At 57.6% G+C, this 24,973-nt stretch overlaps 1 protein-coding gene across 3 annotated transcripts; it reads right to left on the bottom strand.

The window, feature by feature from the left end:
- Nucleotides 1-1,474: 1,474 nt before the first annotated feature.
- Nucleotides 1,475-24,178, bottom strand: LOC105805276 (casein kinase I isoform epsilon). Of its 3 annotated transcripts, XM_012638140.1 has the most exons (12): nucleotides 23,883-24,178; nucleotides 20,352-20,439; nucleotides 11,175-11,285; nucleotides 10,914-11,062; nucleotides 9,422-9,650; nucleotides 8,596-8,766; nucleotides 7,831-7,979; nucleotides 4,524-4,584; nucleotides 3,546-3,738; nucleotides 3,313-3,452; nucleotides 2,537-2,601; nucleotides 1,547-1,567 (listed from the first exon to the last, which is right to left on the bottom strand). In XM_012638140.1, the coding sequence occupies exons 2-11, from the start codon at nucleotides 20,425-20,427 to the stop codon at nucleotides 2,585-2,587; spliced, it is 1,296 nt and encodes a 431-aa protein (XP_012493594.1). In that variant the 5' UTR covers nucleotides 20,428-20,439; nucleotides 23,883-24,178; the 3' UTR covers nucleotides 1,547-1,567; nucleotides 2,537-2,584. The 3 variants fall into 3 exon arrangements, with proteins under 3 accessions (XP_012493595.1, XP_012493594.1, XP_012493596.1); XM_012638141.1 differs by lacking the exon at nucleotides 4,524-4,584 and having other exon boundaries at nucleotides 1,475-1,567; XM_012638142.1 differs by lacking the exons at nucleotides 1,547-1,567; nucleotides 2,537-2,601; nucleotides 3,313-3,452; nucleotides 3,546-3,738; nucleotides 4,524-4,584 and adding exons at nucleotides 6,610-7,046; nucleotides 7,144-7,247.
- Between the last annotated feature and the right edge of the window lie 795 nt (nucleotides 24,179-24,973).

Genomic DNA, 24,973 nt, shown 5'->3' with positions numbered 1-24,973 from the left:
CGACCTCGGGCAAACTTTTACCCCTGGACTGTTTCTCATCGGGAGGCAGGCTGTTAACACATGAATTCTTGTGTGGACAAAATCATGCTGTGCAGAGAAGAGTTTTACTCCCTGCTTCCCAAAGCGTGGCCCTGGGAGTGTGTGGGAGGGCCCCTCAGCCCCATCCCAGTGCTCTGCAACAAGACCCCAGGTGGCACCTGTGCCCCGGGACACACCAGCTGCTGCCCAAGTGTTGTGAGATAGACGCGGTCCCGGCCACACCTGCCTCTGAGGGGAGGTCTTGTTCCTCAGACACTCGCCCTGGCCCAGGAAAGGCCCTTCCGGATCTGCTGGGAGGAACCCCCAGGCAGGGAGAGACGACGGCTGCTCGCATCACTTTATCCTTTTCTACTTTATTACTTCAAATTAACAACCACGATAAAGCTCAAAAAAGTCCAATATTTACACAGGAAAAAAGTACAAAATTCCCCCCAAAGTTCTTCAGTATTTTTTTTTTCAGTTTTTTAAATTACAAAGTAATAAAAACCTTTGCTCTTTAAATTAAAAAAAAAAAAGGAAAAAGGGGAAACAGAGGTAAATAAATTAGGAAACACACATGGAGAAAACAAAAATAAGAACGAAAACAAGAGTTAACTAGGAAGGATGGGTAAATCCAACACTCGGCCCTGACCCGGGTCCTCCTCGGAAAGGTGGGACCCAGGGAAAGGGGCCCCAGGTGACTATCAGAACCAGGGGAGTAATTTATAACCCAGAGCCAGATGTTTCTAGAAGTAGTCTCCACGGATTCTGCCCTAAGACCAGGAACAGATGATGGGGCTGTCACAGGCTGATGACAATCTGGGGGGGACCGGGGTGGTGAGGACCCTCTGTGCCCTGAGGGATGTCGACGTCACTGCCCACCCCATGTCCTTGTTAGGGGACACGGGAGAAAGGAATTCGGCCTGGGAGGTGGGGCGGGAACGGCACCTGCTGCCCTGGGGAACGCAGGTCAAATACAGCTACCCACACGAGGTACCTCGGCCCCCACAACCTCCCCACCCACTCAAGGTCGCCACAGAGAGGCACAGGAGGACCCGAATACCCAGGAGACACCGGGAAAAGCCCAACACAGAAAGTCGGCCGCTGTCATCTCAGAAAAGGGGGGGGCTGTGCGTGTCTCCTCGCTTCTGAGGCTCATGAAGCCCAGTGGGACCTGCTTTCGACCGACCACATCACTTCCTGACGTGACTCCTCCGGCCACCTCCGATGGCGCGTGAGGACCGGCTGCATCACTGAGGTGTTCCTCCCCCAGCAGGTGTGGGCGGTGGGGAACAGGTGGCTGGGGCAGGGACTTGGCGGCTGGCTCCTGTGGCCCAGGGTGGTGGGGAGAGTGTTGGCTGGGCAGCCTGCGACGCCAGGGAGCAAGGACCCTCGGTGCAAAGGGCATCCCATCTTCTTGCCATTGGCAAAAAAACCAAAGAAACAAAATCCATCGTCGGTTTTGTGCTGGGTTTTTTCCTTTTGAGTGGTTTTTTTTCCATCTTTTTTTTTTTGTTGCTTTTTTTAAAAAGAAAATACAGTGAAGACACTAGAAGGGGAAGAGAGGACAGGTTAGGTGCACAGCTGCCTCTAGCCGCCCGTCTGCCAGCTCCTGTCTTCCTGTCCCCCCATCTGTCCTCTCTGGGCCCCAGAACCTGGCTGAAGGCCCAGGACACGGGAGCGGCTCCATTTTTATGAGCAGGAAATAGATCCTCCCTCCCTCCTTCACCTGCCCGGTGAGCAGCTCGCCTGGCCACACAGCTGCCCAGCCTGCGGACGGCCTGTTCCTGCACCTGAGATCTGATGCCCCACTTCATGCCTCTGCTCTCTCTGCGGATGAAGTTCTGCAAAGCCAGTCACACTCGGTTTGTCCTGGCGTGGGGCTGAGTCTCCGGATGCATACACTACTGCCTACCAGCATACGCCTCTTCCCCAGGGCGCTCAGACTGTCCCCTCATGTACCCAAGGAACCCACAGCCACCTCCCCTTCCCCAAGCCAGCTGCGGAGTGGAGAAGTACGCTACATCAGCTCAAGGCCTCGTGCAGGCTCGGAAGAATCACCTAGGCTCACACTTGCCAGGGGGCCCCTCCTGGCCCTGCAGAAGCCAATGAGGGGATTTCTCCACAGCAGGGGAACTCTGAAGTCAATGGCCCTGTTCTAAGTGCGTTGCATGAATTAACCTGTATAGCAGCTAAGTAAGAGCCCTGGGCAGGTCAGAGTGTGGGCCCATGACCCTGTCTCTGCTAGGAAGCAACTTTCCAGACTATGTTAAGGCAAAGGGGGCCAGAAGACTGGCCCAAGGGCAGAGAAAGAGTTGTCCAGCAGAAATTGATCAACGTGGGGCCAGGCCTGCTCAGAGGAAACCTCAGCCCTCCCTTGAGGTCCCTTGGTTTTAGGGGACCTGGTACTATCTGCTGCTCCCTGGACCCTTTGCACAACACACCAGTCTCTTCCTGGGGCCGTGGATGTTTCTGGACCAGCCAGGCTGGGCTGCGTCTGCAGCAGACACCGACTCACCTAAGCAAACACTGGTCCGATGGTGGCACTCCTCACTTCCCGAGATGGTCAAATGGCACGCTTGTCTTTGGGGAGAGGCGGAAGAGATGGGAGCACAAGCTTTAAGTCCCTCAGCTGCTGGCAATGGTGATGTGGCAAGTCTGTCCCCACTGTGACGCTCCACCCCACCCCCACCAAACCCCTCAAGCCAGGGGAAGGCTTGTATGATCCCATGAGCCTGGGATGTCCCTGTATTGTAAATAAGATCGGGGCCCAACTGACCGCTCCAGGCCACCCCAGAGTGGAAGCCCCTCCCTCACAGGCAGTAGCCAGGGATGCCCCCTTCCCGACTGTCTTAGTTCAAACACGGCCCTTAAGTGGAGACACGGATGGGACCTCACCCAGCCCTCCATCCCATTCTCTCGCCAGTGCTGACAGGGGCTCTTGGGGGGCTGCCTGCTGGCAGGGACCATGAGCACCTCATCTCCAACTCCCTGCTGCCCACCGGGACTGGGCCCCCAGCAGTGAAGGCTGGATCCGGCTCTACCACCTGCTGGGGCGAGTTAGTTCTCTGAACCCTGATTTCTGACTCTGCCCAATGAGGCTAAATAGGCCTCAGAAGATTAAATAAGACAAATTCTGGGCTCTACAAAAGGGGCCAGCTCCAAGGGTGTCAGAGTCAGGAGAGAACAGAACAGAGGGGAGGCCTGAGCCTGCACTGGGGAGTGTATACAGGGTCTGCAGCTCAGCCACGCGCCGCAGAGGGACTGGGAGGGGCTGGGGTGAGGGCAGCTCACCTGTGAGGCTGGGATCCGGGAGACCTCTTGCCGCCCAGTGAGGTCTGAGGACGAGACGTTGGCGGGCGCGCCTCTGTGCAGCCTCATACTCACCTTCCTCTCCCGGTCGACCCGTGAGATCGCTCTGGGAGACGTATTGCCTAGAGGACGAGGCAAGGGAAGCCGCCCTCAGAGTGGGCCCTAACAGAGCCCGCAGCCCCCCGGGGCCCCCACTGCCCGAGGCCCCTGCTCACCAGCTTGCTGGATGCGGGAGGCTGGGGTGGAGGCCACAGGCTCGGCTGCACTGCGGAGTCGGTTGGCAGTGGCCCCCGTGGGGGGGCCAGGGGGCAGGGCCCGGGTCGCAGACCCTCGCAGCTGCCCCATCCTCTCCTCGCGCTCGTGTTCTCGCCGCTCCCGGTCCACGTCCTCGGGGTTCCGGGATGCACCCTGCAGGGACGCGGGATGAGACATCAGCCCTGGAGGCCAGGGTGCTCTGGGCCCCAGCACCCCACAGGGCGGAGCAGGGAAGGCCGGGTGGGCATCTCAGAAACCCTCCGATCCAGCCTCCTCCCGACAGCGTAAACCATGATCCACAATTGCGCAGCAGAGAAACGAAGACACACAACCACCCAGAGGGGAAAGCAGGCATCCAAGAGCCAGAGAAAGGTCAGTCTGCCCCTGTCTCATGGGGCTATAATCAGAGCCAGGAGGGCTGATGTCCCCAGAATGACCAAGGACACTGCTTGGCCCTCCTGACCTGGAGCTAGGACCTGCCCTGGCCCCCTCTGTGTACTAAGAGCCTTCAGCCCTTCAGGGTTTCCGAACAGAGCAGGGCAGGTGCTCAGAGGCCCACTGGCAGATGGGGGAAGGGGTGTCCAGAGAGGGAAAGGGACAGGCCCAGTCACAGAACTAGCTGAAGGCTGGGCCAGTACTCTAACCAGGTCTCCTGGTGCACAGCCAGGGGCTCTTTTCATGAGAGGGCTGGTCTTCCCCTGCCCTGGGACCTGCAATGGCTTCTGGCAGGTGCCGTGGCGACCACAGCAGGAGGCCCAGGGGACCCACAGATGCTGCCTGCCTTGGGACAGGGGCTCAGGGAGAGCTGGAGAAGAAGACGGGGCTAGGTGCCCCATGGAGGAAGAAGAGGTTCCCTGAGCCCCCGGGGGTCCCTGTGCGGGAGGAAACGAGAAAGGCCCAGAGAGGAGCAGGCGAGGGGGCAGTGCCTGCTGCGTTACCTAGTTGGTCCTGGGGGCGTCCACAGAGAAGGGCGGGGGGCTGGCAGGAGGGGGGCCGCATCTGTGGAGGAGAGAGCTGTAGGCTGAGTTGGGGGTCTGCTCGTGGGCCATGGGGTGGGGCTTCTGCAACTCATGTCTCTCCCAGGGGACTGGCCAAGAAATGGGGCTGGGCTGGGCTCCGTCCTTAACTCTGGGAAGCAGTGGTTATGACCAGGATGATCCCTGAATCCCAGTGAGGCACCAAGGCCCAGAGAGCCTCATGACTGCCTCGGGCCACACAGCTCCAGAGCCGGGGTCTGAACCCAGGCCTCTGCCACCTGGTCCCACTCGGCTCTCTGCATGCTAAGAGGATGTTGTTCAGAGACCGGCCTTAGCAGAAGACTCTAGGAGCACATTTCCCCATCGTGCCACCCAGAAGCCTGCTGGGCAGGCCCAGGAGCCCCAGAACTCCAGCTCCTGATCTCTGGTCCTCTCCCTGGGCTTCCACCCATTCAGTTAGGGGCTGGCAAAGAGGGTGACTCAGCCAGAGCCACAGCAGAGCCCGAGGGATAAATAAGAGCTGTGGCCCCTACTTATCAAACCGCCTGCGGACAGGGGCACGTCGGCTCTGCAAGGCAGGTTCCCCAAGCTGGGGAAACCGAGGCTAAGTGATTTGCTCCGAGGTGCACAGCCCTGTGGCTCCAGCCCTTTGGGACATCAGGAGGCTCAGGCCAATGCCCGCCTCAGAGAAGGAGGTAAAGTACTCTCCCCGTTTCAATCCAACCCAAGCAACGCCTCAAGAAATGCACATCAGGGAGCTTTCTTGGCCTTTATTTCCCCAAAAGAAAACATAAAAGTTCAGCCATGTCACACAGGCATCCGCCCCTGCTGTATGGACCTGTCCACGGCTGTGAATTTCTTCCCGGCTGCTGGCCAGACCTCAGAACACAGTGGCGGTGTGTGCTGAGAGCAGCATCCGGGCGCCAGGGCTCCAGGGATCCCAGCGCCCCGATGCCGAACACCACGGGAAGCCACTCCAAGGAGGTCAAGGGCAAGATCCTTCCCATGGGAGAGTCTGCGGCTGGTTGGCGCCCAGCAGAGCGTCCCGCCTGCTGCCAGGTGCTAGGGAGGGACTCCGCAGGACGGGGTGGTGTAAGAGGGGCCTGGCCTCGGTGTGAAGGGAATGGAAGGTTCCGACTGCACGTCCTGCAGATACTCCTGCCAGGGGCTGCTAGAAGTGATCGAGAGCAGTGATGGGCCAGAGACCAGAGGAGGAAAATGCTGTAGGCGCCACTGCCCAGCTTCTGACTCCTGGATCTGTCCCAAGGGGGACCCCCGGAAGGGGGTCACAGTGCCAGCAACAGGTGGAGAGGGTGCTCCTGGCTTGGCGTGAGAAGAGATCTTGGTGGCTGGACAGTCCCGTGAGAGGCTCTGTAACGGAGGCATCTAGAGCAGTGCTGTCCACAGAACTTTCTGGGATGATGAAGGCAATGGTCACATCTGCCTTGCTGGACATGGTGGCCGCTAATCAGCCACTTAAGGCTCCTGAGAACTTGAAATGTGTCGAATGTGACTGAGGAACTACATTTTCAATTCTGATTAATTTTAGTTAGTTAAAAATTAGCCACATGTAGCCAGTGGCTACTATTTTGGACGGCAGAGGCCTGGGGAATGAAAAATCCATTCTTGGAGCTGTGCTGAGCCAAAGGGTCGAGGCTATCACAGAATAAGAGTCAGGCATGACTTTTTCTGGCGATGAGTGAATGCCCAGTGCCCACTGCCTTGAGGTGAGAAGAGCTGGCTCCGGGTGCCCTGGGCCACATTCCAATCCAGAAGGTCCGGGGTGAAAGAGAAGGCGCGCCCCACCCCTGCCCATCTCCCACCCCATCCCTGCATGGGAGGGCAACAGAGGCTTCTCCCTGAAGTCCTTGGCCTGGGAGACCCCTGTCCTCTGCCAAACCTCTGTCCCACTCCTTAGGGAACAAGACCGCTGTCTGAAACCCAGAGAGGAAAGGAGCCCAAGCCCAGAGTGCCGACCTCAGCGTCCAGGAGAACAAAGCCTCACTCCTGAGCACGTGGCAGAGTGGGCCGTGGGCCCGCGTGAAGGCAGAGGCACACCAGGATGAAGCAGGGTAGGTGTTTAATGAGTTCGGGTTCAGTACAGAGGCCGCCACTGGGGTCTAGCTGTGACGCTGCTCCTGGTGTTCGTTCCCACCAGGCCCATCCTGGGCAGTGGCCGTCACCTCTCCTCTAGGCTCTGTCCTGGCCCTCGGGCAGCTGCTTCGTTCCCAAGAATCCGGAGGCAGGGCCTTTTCCACCATGCCCTCTCCTCTGCATTGCCACCTCGCGGGAACAGGGGGCTCCCCCCATCATCCCAGAGGACGCTTCCTCAGGCCTGGCCCCAAGGGGCTCAGGCGCACCTGGCGAAGTCAGAAATGGGGCCCTGGAGTCCAGACCACAGGCCAGTAGTTTTGGGGGGGCAGCTCCTCCACCTCCTCCACGGGCCTATCTGGGGGGCCCTGGGTGCCCAGGGGCGCCGGGCACCTGGAAGGGACAAAGAGAGCACAGCTGAGGCTTGGCCTCTCGCGCTCACCGGCCAAGTGGCAAATCGTGGAAAGGCCGGGCCTCGGAGCGTCCTTACCAGTACGTAGGAGGGAACGTGGGCCCGGCACAGGGACAGGGGCAGGGACAGAATGGTGCAATAGCTTCGTCGTCACGGGGCTGAGCCTGGCTCGAGGCAGCCCCCTTTTCCAGAAGAGACGTGAAACAAGACATACAATTTCACAGATTCCGGAGTTCCAGGCGCGGCTGACGAACGCTGCTCCCCACCCCACCCCCAGGACCCTTAAAAGAGGGAGACAGAACAGCTGCCTAGCAAGACCCAGGGTCCCATGACCAAGAAGAAAGAAACCACTATGAAAGGGTCCAGGCCGGCCGGAGGGGCCACGGCGGAGGCAGCCACCTGGGACGTGTAGAACAATAGCAGCAAGGTGGCGTAGGCAAGGGCCAAGGCAGCAGCACCACCCAGCAGCACCACCCAGGCCCCGCCACACGCACCCAGGAGGGACTCGAGGCCAAGCCAGGTCCTCCTCAGTCTCGTGGGATACAGCACCCTGCCTGGGCCCTGCTGGCAGTGGTGGTGCACGCCGTCAGCACTGAGGAGGCTGGGGTCAGGGGGCTCTGGGACCCCAGTGAGCCCGGCTGCACTGTCCAGCTCATACCTCCCGCGTGCTGGGAGGCCTGCCCGCCACTGGGTCACTCTGGTCCCAGGAGTCGGGGCCTTCCCTGGGCAGCCCCCCATGCCCGCCTTAGCCTCCAGGAGACTCACGAATTTGAGCATGTTCCAGTCGAAGACATAGTCGTAGGAGAAGCCCTGCCGGTGGAAGAGGTTGCGGAAGAGCTGGCGCAGGTAGGAGTAGTCAGGCTTGTCGTCGAACCGCAGGGAGCGGCAGAAGTTGAGGTATGTTGAGAACTCGGCTGGTGGGGTCACAGGGGATGGAGGAGGCTGCCGTGAGGCTGTGCTCCCAGCGCCCCCCCCGGCAGTGCCATTCTAGCCACCCACTGTCCTTGCAAATTCTTTCAGTCTAGGGGGACAGGATGAAGGGACAAGAGAACTACGGTCCCTCCACGAGGATAAAACCCCAGCCTGCTTGAGAGCAGAGCCTCTGAAAGCGAGAGGAGTGAAGACCCATGGACAATGGGTGAGAGTCCTTCACCTGCTCTTCCAAGCTCTTGGGGGATCACAGAGACCACAGAACAACGGCTGTGATACACTCAAAGGACATTCAAGAGCCTGATGCGACCTCCCCACACAACCTAAGCAACAAGAGGAAAACTTCCACTTCCTTCTGAAAAGAGTCAGGGTAGGGGGAAGGGCCCTGGGAGCTAAGGCAAGGATGTGCGCTGGGGACACTGGGGACGGAGGAGCCAGGCCAGGGGAGCCCAGGCCTCCCAGCTGTGCCTGAGCAGTGGCAGAGAGCCTGTGATTAATGCTCTGGCACCAAGGCTGTGGAAGTCCCACACGGGCTGCATGTGGCCTTATCTTCCCCACGGAAAGGGCCTCGGGGTCCCCAGGCTACTCTGGGCTACTCACAGGGGTAGCCTTTGCAGAGGACCTCAATGGGTGTTGACATCTTCTTCTCGCTGATCCGCTCATACTTCTGGCGCTTGGTGGCTGCTTTGAGGCCCTGCCAGGGCAGGGAGCCCAGGTTGAAGTACATGAGCACGTAGCCCAGACTCTCCAGGTCATCTCGACGGCTCTGCTCTGCACAGGGAACCGAGGGCAAGGTGAGGGGCAGGGTCTACTCAGGCCCCCAGCTCCTCCTCCTGGTCGTGCTCCTCACTGTGCGCCCCGCACCCCCATCACATGCTGGCTTGCTGCAGCCCTGTCTTAAACAGGTACTGCTACTATCTCCCTCCTACAGAGAAGGGGAACGAGGGAGAGCTTTCTCAACTCAATCTGGGCCTAGTTTTTCCAGCTCAGGCACTTAACCATTCAACGACTATGAGTGGGCACCCACAGCCTTCTTGCCTGGCCCACACCGTGGAGAGAGCACAAGTTTTGGCATCAGACGGCACTGGGGTCAAACCCAGCTTTGGTGCTCACTCCGCCGCACAACCTTAGGCAGCCTGTGTGAAGCCCGAGCCTGTGTTTCCAGCCTGTGCAGCAGGGAGACGTCCTCTCCAACCCAGGGGGCTGCGGTGAGGGGGAAGCCAGGCATGCGGAGGGGAAGACCCAACCCTGTGTGAGGTTTGGATTAGGGCCAGGCTTGGGGACAGATGGGGTGGGGACTTTCTCAGTGAGGCTCCCTAGAAAAGTGCCCAGAGGCCTCCAACCAAGGTGGGGGCAGGAGGGCTTGAGGAAACCAGGTCCTGGCCAGGAGCAAAGGTGCGCTTTGCTCCGGGCCTGGCTTGCTCACCGATGCCCAGGTGGGTGTTGATGGAGGCATAGCGGGCAGTGCCAGTCAGGTTCTTGTTTTCCCGGTAGGGGATGTGCTGGTGGGTGCGGGCGTCCCGGTACTTCTTGGCCAGGCCAAAGTCGATGATGTAGACCAGATTGCCCTTCTTCCCTAGCCCCATGAGGAAGTTGTCGGGCTTGACGTCCCGGTGGATGAAGTTCTTGGAGTGGATGTACTCTATGCGGCTGATCTGGGGGAGGGGAGGGGAGGGGAGAGCAAGCCATTCACCAGGTGTTCCACGGAGGGGCCTTCACCAAGCACCCTGAGCCAGGCCTGGGCTGGGGGGTGGAGGGCTGGGGCCACAGAGCTGGAAAATGCACACGTGGTCCCTGCCCCGGTGAGGGAGAAAGATCTGCATTCCACTATGAAGGACGATGTCAAGGGGCAGGTCAAGGAAGGCTTTATGGAAGAAGTGACATTAGGACGAACTCTGAAGGGGGAACCCAGCAAGTTTGTTGTGAGACAGGAAAAGAGAGCCAGGTAAGAAAGCTGATGGTAAGACCCAGAAATGAAGATGGAGCTGGAAAGGCCCGCAGGCCCCCCGAGAAGCCTTGCCTGGCTCTACCCTCACAGGACCTGGGCAGCTGGAGTCAGAGAGGCGACCAGATTCGGGGGGCGGGAGGGCAGGCATGACAGAGATGGAGCACAAAGACAGGACTCTAAAGCCAGGCAGACACACAGCCTTTTCTTTCCTGTGCGTGATTTTTAAACACTCCGACTAACATCCATGCGCACGACGTGTCTCTGGAGGTCACACTGCTCTGGGCCTCAGGCTTCGCAAGGCTGAGCAGCGCCAGACCCTTCCCTGGGCCTCACACCCTGGAGACTCTGACGATGGTCCTCCGGCACATGCATTGAACCTAAACCACAGAGCCTTTGCAGGCCAGCCGCAGGCCAAGACTAAAACTCGTGCACAAGATCTCCCTGTTCCATGCCAGGCCCCAAATTCTACGGTTTCCTATTTTTAAGAAGCTTTGCTCCTCTGTGCTTACTAAGGGCTTAGGACCTACCAACTGCCTGCCAGCGGGGCCCGCTCTGGCCTGGCGCTGCACAGCCCTCACTTAATCCCACAACAACCGACAAAGGCGAGACTCACATGAGGCACCCGGGGCTCAGAGAGGCTTAGCAATTCACTGACAGTCACCACTCTGGGACAGGATCCAGGTCTGTCTGACCCCAGGCTCTAAAATCGCCCAAGGACAGCGTCCTAAGCCTACCCAAGGAGCCTGGAGTTGGAATCAGCATTTTAAACAAACACTTCCAGATTTCTATAGCCAGAGGTCAAGGTGCCCTGGTCCAGGAACCAGGCCTGTCCTATGTCTCTGCCACTGTCCGCTCTTCCAGCATCCTCCTGGGCCCACTGGCACGACAGGGAAATAGAGGCTGGATGGGAAGTGGCTTGCCTGGCAGGGCCCACAGGCACCTGGCCAGGGCGGGCAGGTAGAGGACTCACCATCTGGTCGGCCAGGAGCAGCACCGTCTTGAGGCTGAACTTTCGGGAGCAGAAGTTGAAAAGGTCCTCGAGGCTGGGCCCCAACAGCTCCATGACCATCACGTTGTAGTCGCCCTCGGCTCCACACCACTTGATGGACGGGATCCCCACTGGGGGCCGGACAGGGGACCGTCAGGGGTGGTCACCCCCTTCCCCTCCGCCCCCACCCCTGCATCATCTTCGCTGTCACAGCTCTGGGCCCCTTCCCAGCTCGGCCCTCACCTCCCCCCTGCATCATCTTGTAGAACTTGCTCTCGATGTGCAGCTGGGGGTGCTTTGTTTTCACACACTCGAGCTTGATCGCAACTTCTTCACCAGAGGCGATGTTGGCACCTGCCAGGGGCAGAGGAGACAAGAGACCAGGGTCATCCTCGGTGGCCAGGCAGCTCCACGTGCCCCGGCCAGCCCTTCAAGGTCTGGTGAGCACGCAGCCTGGGGCCGAGCGCCACAGCGTGGCAGGGGGAGCGACAAGGACTTCCTGAGGAGAGAAGAGCAGCGCGTGGGAAGGAGGAAAGGAGGTGAGACACCACAGGCAGGAGGCAGCAAGGAGGCTGGACAGGTGGAGGACAGGTAGGGATGCAAAAGGCTCACAGATCACCTATGGCTACGGTCCCCAAGTGCCAGGCCAGGCTGCAGACCGATACCCATCCGTGGCCTGTTAGGAACAGGCCACAGAGCAGGAGGTGAGCGGCGGAGCGAGCTTCATCTGTGTTTACAGCCGCTCCCCATCACTCGCATCACTGCCTGGGCTCCGCCTCCTGTCAGACCAACATGGCATTAGATTCTCATAGGAGCGCAAACTGTAAACTGCCCAGGCGAGGGATCTAGGTTGCGCAGTCCTTATGAGAATCTAATGCCTGATGATCTGAGGTGGAGCTGAGGCAGTAATTCGAGCGCTGGGGAGCGGCTGCAAATACAGATCATCATTAGCCAGAGGTTTGACTGCACAATAAATGTAATGTGCTTGAATCATCCCCAAACCACCTCATCACCCCTACCTATCTGTGGAAAAATTGCCTTCCCTGAAACCGGTCCCTGGTGCCAAAAAGGCTGGGGGCTGCTGACCTGTGGGATGCGACTCAATTCTGGAAAAAGGCCGGGTCAGTGGGGTGCGTGGGGCTGAGGTGTGTGGAGGCAGGGGCCAGAGAGGGATGGGAAGTTGCAACTCCTGGGACAGCCCTGGACGGCAGGATGACGGGATGGCAATACCCAGCCCACTACCCCACCCACAGCAACGCCAACACCTTCGAAGGCAGCCCCACCATCCGATCCCAGCAGCTCATCTGACTCTCATCCCCACTTTACAGAGCAGAAAACCGAGACCCTCCTCTAGGTTACAGGACCAGTAAATGGCAGGCTCGAGAGTCAACCCCAGCTCTGTCAGCCTCCGAGTCTAGGCAAGAGGGTCCTGTCTAGACCTCCACCTCTCCTGCACCCCACTCCTAGGTTCTCGAGCAGTTCTGGCTAAGATGATACCCTCACACACACCAAGGTCCAGCTCTCTGCCTGGGTCCACCCCGTGGCTCAAGTCACAAGAAAGACCAAACCCAAACTGCACCTTACCTCAGTTTCCCTAGCTATAATAACAGGGGGTGAGGGAAACAAGATGAAGGGCTAGGGGCTGGGCTGAGACGGGGAGTCTCTTCTGGGGGCCAGAAGTGACTCCAGATGCAGGAGTTAAAACAGTGTCATTAGCACAGACAGAACGGAAAGTCCAGTGGGGACACAACCACTGGGAGAATTTAGGACAGGATAAAGCTGGCACCTCAGATCAGGGGAAAAGACGAGACTATTCGATAAATGTCCTTGGAACAACCAGCTAGCCAACTGAGAAAAGACCACAGCTCACATTACACCCAGGGGAAAGCCCAAGTGCAGCCAGAGTTTGTATGTAAGGAAAACAGGGGGGTACAAGCTGGCACAAACTCTTTGCATTTATCTCGTAAAGTTGAACATAAACACTCCCCGAACCAAGCAACTCCACTCCCACGTCGATGTCCTTCAGAACCACGAGCGCACCAGGGGGACGGCAACGAACAACCCAACGACCACAGCAGGGTGGCGGCAGTAGTGTGTCACACAAGGGACCCCATGGGCAGTGAAAAGGAATGATGCCGCCTCCACGCAGTGCCTGGGAGACGCCCAGCTGCTCACCCCGGGGTAAAAGAGAGCAGGCAGCCGCCCTCCTCACCGCAGCCACGCTGGACACCACGCGGTGTCCATCGCAGACGAATGAACAGAATGGGGCACATCCATGCAGTGGAATATTATTCGACTGTGAAAAGGAACAGAGCCCTGAGCCACATGCCGCAATGCAGAGGAACCTCGGAAACACGCCCAAAGAAGCCGACACGGACGGGCTGATGCTGAAAGAGCCCATTCACACAACAGGTCCAGGACAGGCAGATCCACAGGGACGGGACGTGGAGCAGGGGCCATCGGCCTGGAGGGCTGGGCCACGGGGCCTGCGGCTTCCTCTTGGGGTGACGGAAAGTTTCGGAACTAGACAGGGGTGGTGGCTGCACCGCACTGTGGATGTACCACATGAGACTGAATTGTACACTTTTAAAACGGTAAATTGTACGTTCTGTGGATTCCGCCTCAATTAAAGAAATAAAGAGAACTCAGCACCGATCTGTTTGTCTCTACTTCAAAGCAGGCACCGACACTGAACAATACAGAGTTTAGGGACATAAATGTGCTAAAACTCTAACAAAAGGGAAAAATGTTAACCGTCAGATAGTGGCTACCTCTGTGAGGAGAAGGCCGGGGGTGGGGCAGGGGAGGGGTCCCCGGGGCCTTCAAGGTGACAGGCAGTCCTCCTCCGGAAGTTGGGCGCTGCCAGGGAAGGGTGCCTCACACCATGCACCTATTTACACGTATTCTTCACGGCAACTCAACATTTAATAAAAAACAAAACTATGAAAGGTTCAAGAAAAGGGAAAATTGCGTTATAACCTTGGGGTTAGGCAAGGCTTTTTTAAATCCCTGACTTAAAATCCAGAAGCCAGTAAAGAAAAGAAAACAAAACAAAAAAAAAACCTCTCTCCTCTACAAAAAAAAAAAAAAAAAATCCCTTTCGCATGGCAAAAACACTAGAAATAAAGTCATAAGAAAAACACACTCCCAATTCTTATCACAGGCAAAGAGCTAATACATAACGAGCTCTTACAAAACAGCAGGAGAAAGACTCAATAGGAAATAGGACAACGGATGTGAACACACACTTCACAGGGAAAGAAACCATTAAAATAAATGGCTTACTCATAGGAAAAGATGCTCAACCTCCCTCAAAGAGAAATGCAAATTAAAATGATCCCGAAAGACCATTTTTTCACCTAGGATTGTCGAAGGTCCCACAAGATAACACCATTTGTTGGCAGGCTGTGGGGCAGTGGGGGACTCCTCCAGGTGGACAAAGCATGAACTGGTAAATCCACGCTGGAGTGTGATTTGACACCACGCAGCTCTGAACAGCAACCCCATTTCTGGGAGTTTACCCGACATGCTTGCATGGTGCAAAACAAGGCCTGGAGGAGGCTGTCCGCTGTAGGCTCTCTGCAATAGCAAAGGCTTGGAAACAACCCAAATGTCTGTCAAGCGGGGACTGATTAAATAAAGAACAGCCCATCCATAAAACCGAATATGATGGAAAAAGAATGAGGAAGCTCTCTCTGTACACAAGTGGAAAGATCTCCAAGATACAGGAAGTGAAAAAGCAAAGCGCAAAACAGTTCCCTCTTACTTCAGTTTTTTAAAAAAGGTGAGGAACTAAGTAGCTACACTTGGCTGTATCTACATAAAGAAACATTGAACAGAAACACGAGAAACGAGTAAAGACTGGGCAGAGCTGGGCGGCTCAGCTGGGCAACTGGATACTACATTGCAAGTTTTGATTTATTTCAACACTTTCATCGAGACGTAATTCACGTACTCTTCAATTCACTCAGGTGAAGTGTACAATTCAGTGGTTTTTAGTGTATTCACACAGTTGTGCAACCGTCACCACGATCCGTTTTAGAACACAGCCGGCCCTCAGTATCCACGGGTTCTGCGTCTACAGATTCAACAACGTGGGTCAAACACACGCAGGGAGGAAACCCAATAAAAATAACAGAATAAGAAAACCACAAATACAAAGTACCGTCTAACAACTATTTACATAACACTTCCATTGTACTAAGTGTTATAAGCAATCTAGAGATGATTTCAAGTATTCGGGAAGACACGCGTAGGTTGTATACAAATACGGGGGATTTTAGAGCAGGGACTTTTGCACTCGTGAATTCTGGGATCCGAGGGGGTCCTGGAACCACGCCCCCTTAGATACCAAGGGACTGTATTTTCATGACCCCTGGAACACACATACCCTTTAGTAGTCAGGCCCTATCTCCCCCTTGTCACCCCAGCCCCTGGCAATAGTGATCTGCTTTCCTCCCTATGGATTTGCTGCTCTGGGTATTTCACAGAAATGGAGTCACACTACATGTGATCTTTTGTGACCAGCTTATTTCACTTAACGCATTTTTGTGTTTGGATTTTTGAATCACATAAAATAAAAAGAAAAACAACAGATGACTAAACCTAGTCAGCAATGGGAGAGAAAGTGTTTTGCAAACTGTAAAGCGTTTTTGACATGTCAAGGCTCATCACTGGGTGAGCTGCACAAGCTTCCGGGGCGCTGTGAGGACGTGGCACAGGAGGGGCGAGGGGCTCCCTGGGGACCCTGGCCGTGCTCCGTCTCCCTGCCAGCACAAGGGGCAGGAGAGTGCAGTGGTTGAGAGTGTGGGCTCCAGAGCCAACTGCTGAAGCCCAAATCCTGACTCTGCCACCTCCTAGCCAGGGACCTCTGACAAGTCACCTCAGCCCTCTGAGGTCCCAGGTGCCTCATCTGTAAACCGGTGACAGTATTTGGCTCACTAGGCTGCTGTGAAGTGCAAAAATGCTTAAAAGAGTGCCTGGCACACGTAAGTGCTCCACAATGTCATGTGGTTTGGGATGCACTGGCCCCTGGGCCACAGAGCTGAGCCGGTGGCACTCACAGGCCAGGGGAAGGAAAGGAAGGAGTGAGCAAGGCTATGGGGAAAGCAGAGCCTGCCTGGAGGAGAGGCGGCAAGGGCTGCCGCGTGAGCAGCGCTGTGCCAGGCGGAGGTCACAGTACATGCAGAGGCCCGGCAGGAGGGGGTGCAGCCAACTCTAAGTGGTTTGGTGCATGTGGGCCCCTTGGCGTAGCTGAAGACGACAGTGAACGAGGTGGGCGGGGAGAGATCTGAAGGCTCTCGAATGGCAGTCGAGATCCTGCCTAAAGCTCCAGGGGCAGGTTCAGGTGTCTGACCACAGGGCTTCTCAACCTCGGCCCTGCTGACATTTGGGGCTGGCTAATTCCTTGTTGTGGGGCTGCCCTGTGCACTGTAGGGTATTTAGCAGCATCCCTGGCCTCTACCCACTAGATGCCAGTAGGCGCCCCCTCCCCAACTGTAATAACCAAAAGGTATGGAGATCTAGCCAAATGTCCCATGGGGGACAAAAATCACCCCGCACTGAGACTTTCTGGTGTACCAGAAAGGGCTAGGAGGCTAGATGGGGAGAGGGAGGCCTGGGAGGCCACTGTAGCTGTCCAGGCAAGAGCCAAGGGTGGCCCTGCCCAGGCAGGGTGACACTTTGGAGGCAGGACCTGTGGCCCTCGGTGGTTCAGAGACGTGTGCAGGAAGGAGAGGTGCAGGGAAGTGGCGGGTGGAGGGGCCTTCATCCCCTTGAACCTGACCCGCCCTGCGAGTACCACTGTTTATATTTCTATTTGACACATGGAAAAACGGAAGACACCAAAGGTCAAATGACCATATGCTACACACTTCCCAGGGATAGGGACCCAGGCTGTTAGGCAAAATCTTCTGCCCCCCACGGAGTGCTGGAAACCTTCTGCACAGCTGCCACCAGGCCCCTCGGCTGCCTCTGAGTTCTGTCGGGAAGCTGCCAGGCTTTTCTCTGAGCTCCCCTATTCCTCGCAACCACAGAGCTGGGGTTCAGAGAGGTTAAGTAACTGGATTGAGGTCAGACAGAACTGGCTGGGGCAGAGCCAGGGTTTGAAACTTAGTCCCCGAAGCCCCTGCTTCTTTCTCCATTCCAATCCCAGGTAAGGTTTCCTGGCAGATGTTCTGTCTGGAGCAAGTGGGTTAGGCGTAGCTGCAGGGGGCCCCTGCGTGCAAAGGCCTGGTAGCTGGAAGAACTGCCCGATTTCAGGAACAGAACACGGCCCATTAGTTATAGTGACTCTGTGGGAGGACTGGCAAGTCACCAAAACAAATTGGACGCGGAAAAGGGCTTGGACCTGGCCAGCCATAGCAGGGCTGGAACCTTGTGAATTCCAGGTGGCAAGAGGGGTGACCAGCCCAACATGGGACTCACTCCAGACACCCAAATGGGCACAATCAGGGACCTGGCTGGGCTGAAGGACAGAGGGTAAAGCCCATCCGTCCCAGCAACAGCAGCAGTGGCCACTTTGACTCCCACCTAGCAGAAGCCTGGAGCGTTCCCTGCACTAACTCTCCCTGCATAACCACGTGTCAGGGCAGCACTGCTTCCCGCCCCTTTCAGAGCTGAGGACCAGACACTCTAAGAGGTCTAGACAGTTCCCCAGGACACAAGACCAGTGAGTCTTGTGAGTGGGCCCAGGTTTGGACCCTGGACCCTGTGCGGCCAACTTGAAGCCCTTAAAACAGCAGGCTCCTCGCTCCTGGTTGTCTCTTTATGATGCTGGGGACAGGCAGGGGGGACCTGAAGAGGATCTGGGGGCCCTGCAGCCACACCCACAGTGTGCTGGCCCTCAGCTGATCCTGGAAAGCAGGGCTTGGAGGCTGTGTCCAGCCCCACCTGCAGAGGCCATCTGGAGTCAGGCCCTGGCCCAGCACAGGGGACAAGAATGTGGCCAGAGCTTTGAACAAATGAAGCCAGTGAGGCCAGCTGGGAAGGCCCTACAATCACCACTGTCCCCAAACCAGCAAGTCAGGGACCCAGGAGGGTGAGTCAGGGCAGAACACGCTCACCAAGGTCCCCATACCTGGCAAAGGCTGGACAGTTGGGAGAACTGACTCAGGCCCCAGAGGAGCTGGATCCTTTGAAAGCAGCAAGTCCCAACCAAGACTGAGGATGGGGGCCAGTTTAAACATGCTCTGCTGGGCTTTATACACAGGGACCCCATTACTTCTTGCAACCCCATTTCAAAGATGGGGAAGTCAAGGCTGGCAGAGGTCATCACTTGCAAGGATATACAGTTAGTAAAAAGAAACCTCAGCAGCTAAACCTAGGTTACTCCAGAGCCAGTTCAAAAAGAAGTTGAACCTGGACCTAGTTTTAAAGTGAATGAGATAACTATGCAGATAAACAGGAAGTCCTGTCCTCAGGGAGGTACCACAACAAGAACCAAGGACACAGGCTTTGCTGAGTGACCATGGGCTGACCGCCCCCCCGTGGGTCTCAGTTTCCCTTCTGCAAAAAGAGGGACCTGGACCAGATGCTGCCTAGGAGCAGGCATATGTCTGTGCCAGGAGCACCCTTTGCCTTTGAGCCAGTGGCTCCAGGCTTCAGTCCTGAGCCTAAGAGCCTCAATAAAAAGAGGGTCCTTTATACCCAATTTCATAAGCAGTAAGGAGATGGGTGGCCCCATTTCAGATGAGAATGCTGAGGCTCAGAGAGATAAGTGACTTTTCCCAGGTCACACAGCAGAGGAGGAGCAGACTGGGGATCTACACCTGAGCTGGCCCCTGATCCCAGCCTGTCTCTGTCCTGCCATGAGTGAGGCCGCTGCACGTGCCTGGCATGTTAGTGTCCGTTTTCTCATCCGTTTACATGGCAGGCCCTCGGTGAACACCCACTGTGGGCAAGTCCCAGGCCAGGCACTGGGCAGAGGCAAATACACGCGACACCTGCCTCCCCAGGAGCTCGGGCACAGAGAAAATCTTTAAACCTGCTCCGCTGCAAGGTCTCCCTCCCTGCACTCTGAGCTCCAGGTGTTTACAGGGCAGGGTAAACGCTCGGCAGTGAACTGCACATCCGGCTCGCGCTTTACGGTTCGCAAAACGCTTTCCCATCTGTCATTTCATTTGTGTCTCCTTAGAGCTCCTGGTCAGTCAGGCGGCGTCATCACAAACTTTACAGATGGGGACACTGAGGCAGAGCAGCCACGCAAAGCCAGTCTGGAACCCAGATCTGCCTAACGTCTCCCTCCCGTGTTCCGGCTTCCACACTCTCTCACTCACATACAGGGCTGTGCGCATCTAGGCTGCTGCTGCTAGTTTTCTAGAGCAGCCTCGAAGGCCAACTCCACCATGCTGTACCTCGCTTTCCTGAGGTGTGAAACGAGACAAGCTGGTACCATCTCTAGGGGCTGCTATGAGGGGAGACCTGGTTCAGAAAGTACCCCGTAGGTAAGTGCTCAAGGAAAGTGCATGCCCCCTTCCCTGTCCCCCAAGGCTCCCTGCGAAGATTTCATACTCCAAGGGGGCAGGGATTCTGACCACTGGGTAAGAGAAACCCCCAAGTTCTGAACTAATGACCATGACATGCAGACTTCTTGGTTTTCTCTGCCCAGGACAGAAATGATTTATTTTCATTTTCCAAGGAGGGAAACTGAGGCACGGATGTAGGTCTAGCCTGCTTCCAAGGACACAGGGACAGAAAAGAGAACAAGCCCTAGTGGGGGATGCCACCTTGTTCCAACTACTCCAGGCCCCACCCTCCCATCCACAATCACCAACACTAAATATCGGCCCTTCGGACCAATTGCTAAGGAAGGCTGTGGCTGGTGGCCATGTCCCTGAGCAAGCAGCTGAGGAGCGGGCTGAGATGTCAGTGATTCGTTTAAAATGACAACATCAAGGCAAACTCAACCTTTCCACAGGAAGCATATCCGGAGAGAAAACTCCGTAAATGAGAGCCCCCTCCCCCAGGTCACTGGGGGAGCCTGCATCATCCCGAAGCCTGCCCCGTTCAGCTGCATTCCAGGCTTCCAGGCGGGAGGGGGCCCAGCTGGGGTCAAGCGGGGGCCCAGCTGGGGTCAAGTGGTGGCCCAGGCCTCTTCTCTGTCTACCAGCATCCTTCCCCCAAGGGTGCTTTCCCACGCCCAGCTGGAGACCCAGGTCAGTTGGAGCCGGAAATTGGTGCTAAAAATTCCCTCCTCTGTCCAGCCTGCAGCGAGCAGAGCTTGTGTTGCCTCAACTGTGAGGGGAGCCCCGGTCCTGCCTCACCCCAATCTGCTGTGCCCTCCCCATCTGGGATGGCCCTAGCGGCAAAATATGCCACTGGAGTCAGGTTCTGGCTTCAGACCCCAAAATCCTGGGGTCTTTTGTCCTCCTTGTCCCCAGAGCTGCCCAAGGACCTCCAGCTGGAGCCAGGAACACTTACCCAGGTAGATATCTCCAAAGGACCCGCTCCCGATCTTCCGTCCCAGGCGGTACTTATTCCCCACGCGTAGCTCCATGATTCGCTCTTGCTGCAGAGAGAAGCGGAAACACTGGATTCAGAGAAATCGGGAGCTGGGGAAGGGGTCTGCAAAGCCACAAGAACTTGGGAGACCAACATTCTCGCTCCTCCTGTCCAGGAAGAGATTTGGTCTCACTTTGCTGGAGGGCAACCAGGCGTCAGGTGGTGCGTGCACAGCCTGCACTCCTGCATCTGGGGAATGGGTGAGGCAGGTTGAGAACAGATTTCTGTGCAGCCAGGCAAAAGGTGGAATTATCCGACACCAGCCTAAGTGACACAGTGAGACCCCATTTCTACAAACAGAAAAATTAGCAGGGGGTGGCATGGGCCTGTAGTCCCAGCTACTGGGGGTGCGGGTGCTGAGGAAGAAGCATCGCTGGAGCCCAGGAATTTGAGGCTGCAGTGAGCTGTGACAACGCCACTACACTCCAGCCCAGGCAATAGAGTGAGACTCTGTCTCAAAAAAAAAAAAAAAATGGAATTAGAGACATGGCCCTAGAAGAAACAGCCAAGCCAGCATCACCGTGGGGGACACTCACTGGGGCCCCGCCAACAGACACCTCTCAAGGTGGGGGCTAGTCACAATGTGCCAAGTCTCTGAAAGGAAAATCAAGGATGAAGGGGGTGCCTCCATGGCAACCACCAGACAGGCCCAACCTCTAGGATGGGAGGATGAGTTGAAGGGAAGGCTCCCAGAGGAGCTCCTCAGCCCTTTCAGCCCTCTGAAATGACAGCGTCCTCACTGCCACCCCCAGGCTCCCACAGCCTGGCCTGGTCTTCCCGAGTACGGCCTCTGCCCAGACATCTGACCCTGCCAGCCCCCAGTGTGCCCTGCAGGACAGCATCTCACCCCCGCTCGGGGGCAAAGGCAGGAAACACCCACCTTCCAGTTGTCCCCCACACCCCATGACACCAAGAACCTCGAACAGGCCTCTGTGCACATAGCTCTTTGGATCAACTGTTCAGAGCTGCCTTCCCTGAAGACTAGGAGGGAGGGTCTCCTAGGAGGGCCCTTATAGAGCAACTGAGGGGACAGAAGCCAGGTTTCCAGCCACCTGCCCTGTGGGGTGGGAGGAGCTCTGATTTGAACAGCTTCCCTCCCTCCTGTGACTTACTCTGGGTGTCCCAAGACCAAGGGACATCAGGGCCCAAGGCTACCCTAGTGGCTGGGGGCAAAGGTCTGGAGACTCTGTGCTCCAGGCCAGCAGAGGAGGAAACTCAGAGGCCTGGAGGCAGTTTCAGTTGTTGGGGGGGACAGAGAAGGGGGGCCTACGAAACAGGTAGAAGGAGGCAGAGCCCTGAGACCTTGAGTGCTTACAAGGAGGCCGGCATCAAAGACCATTAAGAGGGGGGCTCCTTTTGCACACAGAGAGCACAGGCCCAGACAGGCCATGCCACCTGCCACCCCGTAGTCGGTGGAGTCTCACCTAGGACCTGGACAGGCCTGCCAGCCCCACAGACAAGATCTATTTCATGCTACGGCTGGGGAGCAAAACAGGAAGATGGCAAAGCAGCTGTGCTGGCACAGAGGATCTGCCCATTCCCCACCCCAAGTGCTGTCCCCAACAGCCAGGCCAGCCTGGGCACAGAGATGGGAGAGATTTATCCCACGGCCTGAGCCCTCTGCCCCAGCACAGCCCAGGACACATGCCAGCTGCCAGCGCCAGCACCCAGGTCCCTGGGAGCTCACTCGCCCTCCACCAATAACCACGAGGAAGGAGCCTCCACCCCGTGCCAGACAAACTCCGAGCTCTCAGTCAAGGGCCTCAGCCCACATGCTTGGCCTGTCCCAGCTGAGGTGCCACGCTGCCAGCAGGACGCACTCCACATTTGCAGGAAACCCACACGCCACACACCCCACGTACACACAGGTCCAGTTTCCCAAGTGTGTACACTCCAAGGGAAGAAAGCAAAGCAGGAGCACAACGAGCCCTGATGGGGGAGGGGTGAGCACACAAACACCCCCCCCCCCAAGTCTGTTTTTGGCCAACACCAATTCAGAGACCACACACGGCAGCAGGGAAAGCCGCAGGTTAGGAAAGGAACGTAAATATACCCGCATCCTATATTACATAAATACCCACGCCGGGTTATATAAATACCCGTGCCCTCTGTCTGGGTGTCTTACATAAATATACTGCACATGACCCCCCAGTCTGTCCCCACTCAGCAGGCTGTCTACAGGAAGGGGAGAGGGGGTGCAAACTCCCAGCCCTGCAGGACCCCTCCCCTCTGTGCTAGCCACCCAGACCCCCAGTCTCTCCCACACACTCCAGGGGGCCAAGGCTCCTGGGAGAGCCTAAACTGAAAAGTGTCCCAACACTACTCGCCACAAAGCCTCCCAGAGGAGAGGAGAAAGGCTTCATTCAAGAATGGGAGAAGCTTTCCGGTTCTTTTGCTGTGTCTTCCATGGGGCGGGGGACACAAATAAGAAGGTTCAGGAGTTTCGGCAGGTTAAAAAAATTAGACGAACTACCAACCAGCACAGCACATGGACAGTTTTTTCACTCTTTGAGCCCTCCTCCCCAGAGCCAGGGCCCTTGTCCCTGGACCATTAAAATAAAAACTAAAGGGACATCCTAGACACAGTGGCAAAGGAGATCCAAACACAGGCATTTGTTGGAAACAACTTGAGACACTGTATTCCTTCTCCTCTCTCCCCAGATCCTTCTCCCTGAGGGAGGTTATGCCAAGAAGAAAATATGCAAGAAAACTAAGGGGAAAGTTGGGGAGGGGGCTCACCCCACTTTCAGTTTGGGTCTTAACCGGGGCTTGGGAATCCTCTCTCTAAGCAGAGCCAGGCGCAGTTTTCCGCTCCATGGAGACTTGCACAACGCGAATTTCTCACACACAGAAATGGGAGAATCCGATCTGATAAATAACCCCCACCCCTTTCTTTCTCTCCACAAAGGAAAACAAAATCGGTGGCCTGGTGACCACGCACCCCACGACCTCAGGAGCCCCAAATGCCCCCATCCAACAAGCGGGAGCGGCCCTGCTGACCCCAGGTCCGGGGCACCCGGGCCGAGAGAGAAGGGGGCGCTGCCGATTGTCCGGAGAAGCCCACTGAAGCCGGAATCAACAGCATCGGGCGCCCCCAGCACCCCGGTGCCGGGGGCCCCCTCCCTCAGCGTCCCCAAATCACAGCCGGTGGCCGCCTGGGCCAGCTGGGGCCTTGGAGGGTCCAGCTGGGGGAGGCGGAGGCGGGCCGGACCGCGGGGGCCTCCCCCCGCAAGCCCGCAAAATAATAGTCACCCTCCTCCTCGTCCCCAGCCGCGCCTTTGTCCTCGCCGGGCCGAGCGGGCGGCGCCCGGCCTGCCCCCCCGCACCCCAGCGCGAACGCGCGTGTCCGCCTCCCTCCCTCCTCTCCCAGCAAAAACAAAGAGGCGGAGGGAGCCCCGTTTCCCCCCAGGTTTGCGCCCCTCCGCGGGCCCGCAGCCCCCCAATATTTACCCCGCCGGGAAGGCGCCGGTGCCGGGCCGCTGCTCCGGGGGCTGCCGCGGGCGGGGGCGGCCCGCCGGGGCGGATGCCGGAGGATTCGCGGAGCCGCCCGGCGCGCCAGCCTCTCCCGGCCCAGCCGCCGCCGCCGCCGCGCTCCGCTCCGTTCCGCTCGGCCCCGGCCGGGCTCAGGCTCTGGGCTCTCGCCGCCGCCGCCGCCTCCCTCCTCCCGGCCCTGCCGCCCGCCCGCCCCCGCCTGCCGCCGGCTCGCGCGCTCCCGCCGGCGCGCACCCGTCGGCTCCCATTGAGCCCCGGGCCCGCCCGCTGATGTCATCCCCGGCCCGCCGCCGCCGCCCCGGAGGATTTAAAGGGCCCGCGTCGCCCGCGCCGGTGCTGCTGGAGGCCGAAGCCGGGAAACGCGGCCCCCCAGCCCCAGGACGGGGGCGCAGTCTTACGGGTCCTTGGGGCGGGGGGAGCACCCACAGGTACGGACACCCTGATGCAGTCCCGGGCACAGGTGGAAAAAACGGGGGGGCGAGCAGAGGGAAGAGGAGGGCGCACAAAAAGCGGAGGGGTTGGGGGAGGGTTTTAGACCCAAAGTCTGCCCGGTTCTCTCTCTCCAGGCAAAGCAGTGGGCCCCTGCGAAGGCCGGTGGAGCGACGCTGCAAAAGGAGATGTTAGACAGCTGGGGGTCACTCCGCCTCCGGGTTCTCAGTGCTGCAGGGAGCACAGGCCAGGCTGACTCAGGGGCGAGAGATTTGAGGGGACAGAGAGGTAGCCTGAGCTCATACACGCTCCTCCCATGGGAAAATTAAGGATGAAGACCTTTTTCTCCCTCCCCCCTTCCCCTCACACAGAGGAGACCCTCAAATCCTGATCTCATGAATGAGGGGCCCCGCACACTACCGTGGAACCAACACCGGAGTCAGGGCTCGAGTGGCGCACGTTTAGCCAAGTCACCTCTCAGCTCTGGGCGTGGGTTTCCCTAAACTAGGAATGGAGGAAGGACCCTGCTCTCCCCAGGTCACAGGGAGAATTAAATGAAGGCTTCCCACCGGCTTCCAGAGTGATGGATGAAAGGTTCCAGAATAGGGTTATTAAAACAA

The sequence above is a fragment of the Propithecus coquereli genome, unplaced genomic scaffold (genome assembly GCF_000956105.1).
Source record: "Propithecus coquereli isolate 6110/MARCELLA unplaced genomic scaffold, Pcoq_1.0 Scaffold126, whole genome shotgun sequence".
In the NCBI taxonomy this organism is placed as follows: Eukaryota; Metazoa; Chordata; class Mammalia; order Primates; family Indriidae; genus Propithecus; species Propithecus coquereli.
Note: the sequence above shows the minus strand (reverse complement) of the source record. Positions and strands in the feature narration are given on the sequence as shown.

Excerpts from the sequence above, each read along its gene's own strand:
- LOC105805276 (XM_012638140.1), bottom strand. The coding sequence starts at position 20,427 with ATGGAGCTACGCGTGGGGAATAAGTACCGCCTGGGACGGAAGATCGGG. Across the intron at positions 8,767-9,421 it reads CAACACCCACCTGGGCATCG|AGCAGAGCCGTCGAGATGAC; the intron begins GTGAGCAAGCCA and ends TTCCCTGTGCAG. Across the intron at positions 3,453-3,545 it reads CTCCCGCATCCAGCAAGCTG|GCAATACGTCTCCCAGAGCG; the intron begins GTGAGCAGGGGC and ends CTCGTCCTCTAG.